The sequence below is a fragment of the Borostomias antarcticus genome (genome assembly GCF_949987555.1).
Source record: "Borostomias antarcticus genome assembly, chromosome: 5".
Taxonomy (NCBI): domain Eukaryota; kingdom Metazoa; phylum Chordata; class Actinopteri; order Stomiiformes; family Stomiidae; genus Borostomias; species Borostomias antarcticus.
In genome coordinates, this window is record NC_140238.1 from 15,690,951 (window position 1) to 15,701,898 (window position 10,948).

General features: G+C 42.7%; 1 protein-coding gene across 1 annotated transcript; it reads left to right on the top strand.

The window, feature by feature from the left end:
* Nucleotides 1–340: 340 nt before the first annotated feature.
* tc2n (tandem C2 domains, nuclear) lies at nucleotides 341–5,864 on the top strand (the record flags this gene model as incomplete). Its single annotated transcript, XM_084438955.1, has 11 exons — nucleotides 341–410; nucleotides 507–707; nucleotides 829–951; nucleotides 1,171–1,247; nucleotides 1,895–1,970; nucleotides 2,449–2,549; nucleotides 2,859–2,975; nucleotides 3,880–4,071; nucleotides 5,203–5,320; nucleotides 5,437–5,636; nucleotides 5,745–5,864. 11 exons carry the CDS (start codon nucleotides 341–343, stop codon nucleotides 5,862–5,864), a joined length of 1,395 nt encoding a protein of 464 aa, XP_084295081.1.
* Nucleotides 5,865–10,948: the final 5,084 nt, after the last annotated feature.

Below are 10,948 nucleotides of genomic sequence, written 5' to 3' on the forward strand. Positions count from 1 at the left end.
TAAAGCTGTACAGGTAAGTTGGGAGTTGTGTGAATTAGTTGTTGCGAATCATTCTATTGATATTTTCATGTAATATTGTATTATAGCCTACGCTACTTATTCAGTCATGCTTATTCTCACAAACGAATGCACTTGACTCAGACCAGTTAAGTGAGACTATAGCCTAGCCTACTGGTCACGTTGAACAATTTTATGAATTGAGTTGATAGAAAGATAACCATGGCTAGGTATAGGCTAAATTACGTTTTCTTATTTCACGGATTCCTTTATGTTCACCTGCTGAGGTCTATCCATAGGCTATTATCTGACTTCCTCGGATCTATTCTACACCTCCTTCACCATGGCATTAACGGAATGTATCAAAAACTGCTGCAAGAACTTTATTGACACGAAGAGAGAGAAAGAGCAAGGTGAATAATTATACATGTTAATTTTCAAAGAGTTTACAAAGAATCGTCATATTACAAGAGTCTGGGTGAAGCTATGTGTTGGATTCCCCCCACTAGAAATGATCGAGATGGCTCGTGATAGGGGAGCAGGCGCACGGGGGGTCTCTGGTGATCGGAAGAGAGTCGTTGTCTCCGATGACTACATATTGTCCAAGCTTCCTCCAGATGGGAAAGAAATTCCCTTCGTCCTCCCAACGTTCAAGTCATCATACGTCCAACCCGGTTCCAGAGAAAGCTACCATTTAGGGCAACAGAACAGTATGTACAACGATTTTCTTCAATGATCTTATCCTAATCATAATATCTATCAACATGGAAGAGGAGATCAACATTGTGGCATTACAGCTTGTTCGTGATGTGGCCTCGGTGTGTGTGCCAGGTTCAGCTATGAGGAGCACCTATGCAGAGAGGAAGGCGGAGATCTTACGGTCCAATAATGTAGACTTCACCTTCCATCCGGGCCAGTTGGGAAGCTATATGTCCCCCGGCCCTTTGCGCCAAGGCACAGCAAAAAATCGAAAGTCGATTTCCCATGGCTCAGGTAGGTAATTATAAAGTGCTGCTCATTTGTTGAAAAATTGGGACTGTTGATAATGTTTGTTTTATTTACAGTATAAGGTGACCTTGATCACAAAATAATCGCTCCCCAAAGGAGTAACTTCAGATTTGGCATCTGTGTAACAGTCAGTTCTGGTAATACTTGGTTTCCTTTGCATGGCAGGCTGGAACATGAAAAGCCAAAGGAGGAGGCTGAGCAGCTCCATGGGTGACCTGCCCAGCAATGAGCTCCACACTATGGTGAGGATTTTAGTGCAATCAAAAACATGCATTCAGTATCACCAATGACTTACAACCTGAAGCCTATACAAACCCAATTGTTCTTTATGCCTTACTTTTCTACTTAATGTATACTGTAATTGTGCGTTGAAGGATAACTTGCATCTAAGAATTTCACTCAATGGTACACACGTGTACAGTGATGTGACAATAAAGTGACTTGACTGCCTCACTGGTTGTCATTTGCCACCTTATTCAACACAGGTGTTTCAAAGAGGGAGCAAACCTTGTTGATTGTGTTGAATGAAGTGGTTATTAATCAGAATTATGTTGAGGATTTTACAATGGCTGAAGTTTGTGCTGTTGAGACAGCTTTGATGTATTATATAAAGGATATTGTCCCTGTGGTTATCAACATTCCATTATTTAACATGAATGGTTGATAGGCATGTCATTAGCATTGTGTCTCATGTCTTGCCCAAACCACAGTAAACATTACAATGTTAATTGGATTTGATCACAATGCTGCATTTGACTAACATTGCCTGAGATATGCCAGTCACTCCCCTTGATGATGCACTCCTGGCAGACTCTAGCAGAAATGCTAAAGTAATTGAAAGGATTTCAGATGGTATTTGGACACAGTGTGTATGTTGGTTTGTCCCCAGCGTGTCAACTCGGTGTCCAGTGTCCGGAGCTGCACTTCCTCCCTGATGGACCACCTTGAATGCAGCCGTAGCCTGGGTAACTATAGAAACCTACAGCATGCTCAACCTATCCTCAACTACAAAACTGCAGTTTCACCTTCTACCATTCTCTTGAAGAAGAAACAAAAAGGGATCTGTCTCTACTCACATCTTTCACAGTCCTCATTCCACCTCTCTACCTCCACCCCCACAAGACCCCCCTGAGCTGAGCTCTCTCGTCAGATTGACATCACTCCACATTGTGAAACCGTGAAAAGGGCAGACAGAGTAATGACTTCCAAATGTTTTCACTTCAGTCCAGCATTCAAATCCACAGATAACACTACACAACACAGAGACCATGAGCGCAGCTAGACAGGGCTGTTTTTTTTCTTTTCTTACCACGATACAATCTGTTTACCTGGTTTAATAAAACGCAACTCTGTAATTTGTCTTGCATACCATCAAATTGTTTGTAGCCTATGAATAGAGGTTGAATACTCATATTCAAAAACATACACATTGGTGTTTCACAGAGTCAGTCCACCTGTCTGGGGAAGAGAGGCATCTTGGGAAGGTATGTGTCAGACTGAGCTACCAGGAGGCCCTGGAGCAGCTGTGGATCACATTGGTGCAGGTACGGTTACATGCCCGGAGGAGGGAGTGCTCAGAGGGATAAAATGGTTCCATTGTGTTCCCTTGTCATGTTTCTCAATGGCTCCTCTGTGGGTACAGAATTCAGGGCTCTGGGACTGCAAACTCATACTGTGGCTCACTGCTCTATTAATCTCTGCACACCAACTCAAAATAAATTATAAGGTTTCTGTATCAGGTGTTCACCGAACTGTCCTGATAAGTGGAATGTGCTCTATTCTAAATGTGTAGCAAGAATACTGTAATAGGTCTGAAATGAGATCTGTAATAATGTGTTGTTTCCCTTTACCAGTGTACAGATCTGTGCATGCCACTGGACGGCATCGAACAACAGAAGATTGGAATTAAAGGCATCATCACAATGGCCAAACCAGTAGACTTCAAGAGCTCTGTCAAGGAGGTCTCCCAGGTGATATACTTTAGTGTACACTAAAAAGATCCACAATATATATGCCTTAGACTTAAAGGACAATGCTCGTTTTTGACAACCTGGACCTTATTTACGACATATTATAAGACGTTTGACTCACCGAGATCACTTTGGTGTAGTTCGGAGGCCTGTAGAAGAAATTAAAAATCCAGCGCGAGCCAGTATATCCATGTAATGGCGGTGGTCGGGGCACTTAGAATGCAGTTTCTAAAAATCTATTTTCTGCCGCGAAACGGTTGTTTTCATCAATCTGTCTTGATGAATCGCTAGTTGTGCTTACATAGAACATAGGCCTGTTGTGGTTTTCACATGCCATGATCTTTAGAAACGTCTTTCGAAACGAAATAGCTTCCTCACTTGCTCCAGCACGCATACGCACAGCGCGCAATCGTTGCTCCAGCATGCTGTGCGCATGCGAGCTGGAGCAAGTGCTGGCTCGCGCTGGATTTTTAATTTCTTCTACATGCCTCCGAACTACACCAAAGTGATCTCGGTGAGTCAAACGTCTTATAATATGTCGTAAATAAGGTCCAGGTTGTCAAAAACGAGCATTGTCCTTTAACACTAATTGGCACTGAGGGTCAGTTTCCAGTCTGTCTCATTTCTAAGACACAGGTGCTCTGTCAGCTAGTTAAGCCTGAAAGGTCATTCTGCTGGCCTCCTCTCTCCTGGGCAGTACTCTGCTATTGGCCTCCTCACTGCCAGTTCACTCATTTCTGGACAGTGCCGCTATTGAGCTGTTGCATATTGTGTGACTTGAGGTTTATATATCAGCCCAAGAATAAATCAGAAGAATGCATTGAAACAAGGACATCATTCGGCCAGTGGAAGACCATCCTCTTCTTTTCTCCCCTCCAACCCCCCCTCTTTTCACCCTCCCCAGAACATAGAGTTCATGGAGACGTTTGTGTTTCCGCTGCAACTGCAGCAGCTGCGCTGTAGTGCTCTGGTGCTGCGCCTGCGGTCGTACCACCCCAGGAAGCTCTCGCTGGCTGAGTGTGTCCTCTCTCTCCGTCAGCTGGGCCCCGAGGAGATCCAGCACTGGCTGGATCTCACGTCACCCTCCAAACCCACGGTGAGTTCATCACCATGTGACCCTTAAGATGGGAGGCTTTTAAAAAAAAAACTGTCAACATCTGTTGTCTAAGTCTTGGGAAACGTCAACAATGTAAAGTCTCTATCCTTTCTTCTCTTTATCCCCTAAATAGAACAGCAACCAGCATGACATCGCCCCCCCCCTTTCTTTATGCAAACAAGTTCCTAAAGACCTGCATATTTGTTTAAAAGAGTGAATGGGACACTGACCATTATTACACACATTTCTATAGTACAGTGATGTTAACTCCTAACCCTTATAAAAGCAGTATCGTTTTGCATTATCTGTAACACATCCATAAGGAAATGCCAGTAGTGTGGGAAAATCTCAAGAGTTACAATTATGCAATCCCTTTCTCTATGGCTATTGACCATGTTGTGTGCCTCACACAATGCCTCTTTATCTGACTATTGTTTACAGTACAGTATTTAACAGCCGAGAAAGGGCCTCATAAAACTGTCCTCTCTGTTGATATACTGTACTTCAGTGTTTTGGCAACGTGTCAATATTGAAATATCAAGCCTCTTCGTTGTTGCATAATCTGGGAATCAGTAGATTTTTAGGGTGAATGGGAAATCGGAAAGGAAATATTTACTGGAGAAAATAAAACACCACAGACAGTGGAAACGTAAGGTCCGGAAAGTAGGTCAAACCTCAAACAATTCTGATAGGACAGGGAGAATTTAGTAGATAATTGGTCTGAAAGTGACAGTAAAGCATTCTTTCACATGGCCTACATTCCAGTCACTCCAGGCGCTCTCACAGCCACAACACTTACAGTAAGAAACATTGTCTGAGCCATTTGCTGGGAATTAGCTGAACAGTTCTTATGTACATAAGAACCACTAAATGGCACAGTGCCAGTAACAATATATATGACAACCAGGAAATGTTTTGAAACTGTGTGAGGTGAACTGATCATCATAGTGGTTGCTACTCTTGCCACGCGTCACATTGGGTGTGGATGAGATAAGCTGCCTCTCCCCCTCCTCTAGTATCATAAGCATCTGGAAAGGTGCTATATAAATACAATGTATAATAATAATAATAATAAAACATATTATTGTTATTATTATAGTTATTATTTGTATTATTCCTGTCCTTCCCCAGGCCTGTCATGCTGAGCTGAATCTGTCCACCCGCTTCCAGCCTGTCAATGGACGCATGCAGCTCCAGATCCTCACAGCCCAAAACCTCCCAGCCCCAATCCTTGCTCCCCTCAGTCTGGGTCTGTGTCTACCGTAGATTACCCTGCTAATGACAACTAAACACTCCCATAACTCTCTAAAGCAGAAGTCATTACTTTCATGAGTAACCATTTGTTGTTTTTTCTTTCTCAAAAAGCTTTCTTTGTAAAGGCACAACTGTACCAGATGGATCGGGTGGTGATGAAGAAGAAGACTGCTGTCCTGAAGTCATCTGAAGGTCAGTGTCACTGGAAGGAGACCTTCCACTTCCCCTTGGCAGGGTTGGACGAGGGCTTCCAACTGACCGTCAAGCTCTACAGCCGCAGCACAGTCCGAAAGACACAGTTCCTTGGCCAGGTGAGCACGTTCTACCAGAAACACAAATCACTTGAAACGCACACACACACACAACTCTTTTACTCTCACGTTTATCACTCAACATCTGGTATGTGACACTTTTGTCAGGTTGACCTCGGATTCGATAGCCCCACACAGGAAGCTGTGGAGCAGTGGAGGGACACCATGGGGCACCCTGAGAAGGTGGTGACCACCTGGCACAGACTGAGTCTTAACACAGGGTCTTAAAGCATCAGCAGAGCTTCATCTGTACCGCGCCCTGCGCTGGCTGTCTTTTCCATATTCAAACTACCTGCTGTATTCTGTGGGATCAGAAAACTCTGCACATTCTATGAATGTCTGGGAGATATTTAGTGGGTTTGTACCATATTGTAGATAATAACGTCAGAAAATTATAGCTTGCATAGACTAGCTGTATATATATGTTTTAATATGATTTAGTAGTTAGGTTCTATGATGCATAGAGTTATGGAACTGTTTGCTTTTGAGGAGAGGTATCCTATGCAGCAACTGTGCTGCTTGCAGAGTGTTAACACTGTCTCACAGTGTCTTCACATCCTATCCTCTAGGATAATCTAGATAGCATTAGCCTACATTACTATAGGATGTCATTAATTCATTGTTGTGCATCATTGTGTATCAGAGCTTATAGATATAATAACTTATGTATAATGTAATAGTTTAAAGGAGTTATTTTCTTAATATTATTTGTATTTCATATATTGTATTTTATTTCATTGCATGCAATAAACTAGGTCTCCTTTAGCTAGGAGAATAAAATAGGCCAGTGTTTTCAGTTTCTACTGGAGGGGCCAGTGTGCATCACCTGGGAAATAGGTCAACATACAGTACGTAACTTTTACTGAGGAGGTAGTTGATTGAGACATTTTCAGAAGAAATGGCAAGTTCAGCTTTCACTAGAATACAATGCTGCGTCTGACACATTTTGATTGGTTCGCAATGATTTTCAATTACTATTATTGTGTTTTGCTCAATGTTTAAGAAGAAATTTCGAGCAAAATCAAGTTGACTGCTCCATATAAAGAATTGACTATTATCTATAATCTTTCCAAAACCCATTTTATTATATTATCTATTGGAGTTTGTATTTGTATGCAAACCAATCAAAGTGACAATAGTGGAAATGTGTGGTCAGCTGTGGAGGAAGCTCTACAAGCACACCCAAGAAACTATTACTCAACAGAGACAACAGAGCATTGTGTGTGTGTGTTTGTGTAATAGTGTGTGGGGTCAGCACAACAGGACATTCTACGTGAGCGCAGCGTCAAATAACTCCTCCACATCCTGGGTGTTCAGTCACCATCATCACCATTTACGTAATTGATGTTTGGTCTAAGTTAATGATTAGACAGCCAGAGGGCATTCCAGACACACCCTATCCAATGACTTCGCCTAGCACACAGGACTTTTTCCAACAGCAGTGAATGACTGGCTATTGAAAATGAGTTGGTCTGTATTGACAAGTTTTATAGGTTTATTTTAAACAGATTATTTTCTGTACACTTATATTGCCAACCTGCCAAACATACTGTATTCTGTCACACATTCCAAACTACATGTTAGATGTTCTTGATTAAACTAGAAAGAGCCTGTGAAATATATTTCAATATATCATACAGTGGTCCTACCAAAGATCAAGGCAGACCTTGTAGCCTTCTTGACCCTTTTGGCTCGACGACTGATACTACTTAGTTGGAAGTCACCCTCTCCTCCATCCCACGAGGCCTGGATTAGAGATGTTCTTTATTTTAGTAAATTGGAAAAGATCAAATGCACTTTGCATGGGTCTACAGCCAGATTTTTGAAAGTATGGCAGCCACTCTTAAATCACATTGAAACACTGCACTTTCAGGATGTGCCTCAGTGAGGCTGTTGGTCCTGGCTGCCTGTGTGTGCTGTGCTTGTCTTGCTGTGATGTGGCTGGGCGGGTGGGCGTGTGCTGGGGTGGACCTTGCGTTGCTCGGGGGGTGGGCAGCGCTTGGTTGTCCTTGGTTTGAGCCTTCCTGTCCAAATGTGTTATGGCGGGGCATGGTGTGTATGAGTGGCTAGGGTCTGGTAAGCAGTTAGTTATTTGCATTTATACTGTATACCCCCAATATAATGATATTGGTTTTTTTCCTTCTTTTTTTGAGCTCTTGAGTACTCTGTTGCACTAATTGTAATTATCCTGCATTCTTCTGTGAAGACCTTGTTCTTTTTCTTGTGTTTTCTATTTTTGTTTGGTGGGTGAGTATGTAGGGTTTATTATGTGTAGATTAAGCATTGTCTGACTTGCATGTATGCCCTTCATACAGACTGTTTGTGTCTTAGTATGTTTGACTTGGGAGAAAAAGACATGTTGAAACGTATTGAAAGACCTGTGTATACATTCACAAGAATCAATAAAAAGAGATATTCAAGATATCCAGGCTGGCCTTCAAATTATTTCTGAATTAATTATTTTGTAGTGACTTTTTTTTTTTCTTCCTTTTATCAGCAAAGCTTTAAGCTAAAACTATTTGAAGGTCCGTCTGTGTTATGCTCCAGTCTCCCTGACCAACTGTGTGTGGCCGGCAGCCTCACCTCCCATTGGTTACAGCTGCTGCTGACCACTGGGGCTCCAGTTTCCCATCTCTCCTGCTTTTCAATCAAAAGAGGATCTGCAGGATCCAGGATCTGAGTTCTTCACATAATGAAAATAATAGTGAGCCGAGTTGCTAGGGAGGAAAAGGTTTTTAATGTTTTTTCTCACACACACACAATTTTTACAGTGGATTATTATCTGCTTAAATCATGGAATTTTCATTACTTCATGGTTTACCCGATATCATGGATTTTCCCCAAAGTGAACCTGTGTTGATTGTTTCCATGATTATATTGAGCCCATTTAACTTTCAAACTGGGGTCTCAGAATAATCTTAAGATTATAAGCTTAAATTTAGGCATTAGCTAGCAAACGTTACACGCAATATAAACACAATATACACACAAACTAAAACACTAATATGAACAACATTAACACTTAAAAATGTTTTATTATTTTTTTACGAAGAAGCAAGTTGGAATACTGAAGCAAATTTGAAACTGAGCGAGATAGGAGCATCATTCGCAATGGTTTTTGTGCATGGCTGTAGTATAGCGTTTGTCCAATTATCACTCCCACCCTTACTCCGTCACTCCGGACAATGTGGGCCTGCATTTCTCTGTTGGCTCCACAAGAAGCAGTAGTCTCAGCACACCAAAATCAAGGAGGACACCAAAATCAACCAATTGAGTAGAGTAGAGGTCAGAGCATTGGACTCTCACCCAGGAGACTGGGGTTTAACACCCAGTGGGGATGACTATGGGACTATACCCCAAACCTCCACATGTTCATCCTTTCACTCCAACCTTTACCCCTTGCCTTATAGGTCAGATCCTGTCCCAACCCCAACCCTTAGGCTATTCTAACCCCAACCCACACAAGTCACTGGAAGGAGGACACCAAAACCAACCTGCTAATTAGCACTGCACAAATAGAGTAGTGGTGAGAGCATTGGACTCCCACCCAGGAGACTGGGGTTCAAGACCCAGTGGTTTGACTTTGTCATCAGTGTAACTGCTTTAGCCACTGACCGCTACCATTAATGTTATGGAAGTTTCTGCTATTTGTTGTGAGCTCATGAGCTAACTGGCTATCCCGCTCTTATTGTGCTGGATTAGCATAGGAAGCATTTGAACTGATGTGTCCAGGTAACAAGACCTCTTAATTTATCAGACATTATTTCATGTCATTTCAATTCACAGCGATTTCAGTAGCATGACTAGCTTCCGTCCAACTAGTCCTGCTGGGCTGCGTTTCCCAAAAGCGTCTTTCGTTAAGAGGCTCTTGGGCCATTCATTTAGAGCGTTCTGATTGGTCAACTGGTCTGGGCAAGCTGTCTGATTGGTCAACTGAATGGGCTAAAGAGCCTCTTAACGAAAGAAGCTTTTGGGAAACCTGGCCCTGAACAGAAACAAACCAGCCAGGCACATAAGCCAGACTGGACCTGGTTTAGTTTTTTGTTAATATTTTATTCACTCTTACAAAAGGCTAATTATGTACACAGTCGTGTACCATAACCTTTTTTTCGCCCCCCCCCAAAAAAGCTCCAATATACATGTTTAAAGGTCACGATTAGTCTGATGAATAATTATATAGTTAATAATAACTATAGGAATGAACAATGCGATGCTTATGTGGTGGAACCCCCCCCCCCCCCCCCCAAACAAACAGGGGGGGGGTCACTGACATGGGTCTATTTGCCAAAACCACATGATTTTTCAAACGAAGCTTCGTACGTCAGTTACATTCTTATTACAATGTTATTACCAAAGGGGTATGGCGAATAAGAACATACAACAGTCTGTGTATAACACATAATATAACACAAATAACGCCAACACAATACTCTGGGTGTGGGGCATTCAAAACACAATACAACGTCCAAATTCAATGTACTTTTGTCATAAAAAAGGATTTATTTTCACACAAAACTCATGAGTATACTACAAGAAATGGACAAGACAAGGGGGAAGAAAATAAACAACATAACACTCCTCGGGACACTAACAAAGGGTAGGAGAGGGGGGCAGGGAGAAAGACCATGCGGCGGTGCCACCCCACAAACACAGCCCTAAACTTCCCTACCCTTCTAACCTACCTGCTACACACACACTTAACTAATGAGACCTGCCCGGAACCTAACCTACCTGCTACAACAAGTGCACCGCACGCGTCTTACCTAATGTGTATAGACAGTAGTTACCTACATGGTGCAAAATGTAAGCCCCAGAGTGTCTTACATAGCCCTTCTCCCTTGGCCAAGAAAACAAAGGACTAGGGGGGCACGAACCAACAATCAAACTATGTAAAACAAACCAAAAGTAACAGGCACAAAACAAACATATCAGCCCCTCTCCTCCCACTCCTACACAGGACACACTTATAGGACACAGGGAGACACATGATTGGACAACAAGGAAGGTAGATAATTGAACACAGGTGAGAAATCAATGAGGGACACAAGGACTGCACACACTGAGGGCAACGATGAGTCACAAGTCAAATCATCATAACTAAACACCGCCCCCCCCCCCCCAAATGCAAAAACCTACCAAGCAATAATAATGTACTTACACCTGGTAACCCCCTACACCGAACCACCCAGACCGACTGTCAACCCAGGCAAACCATAGGCCCCCATCTGACTAGGCCCGAGAAAGGGCGTCAGCCACCACATTTTCAGACCCCTTCTTGCAGCGAATGACCAAGGGGACGCCTTGGACAAGCA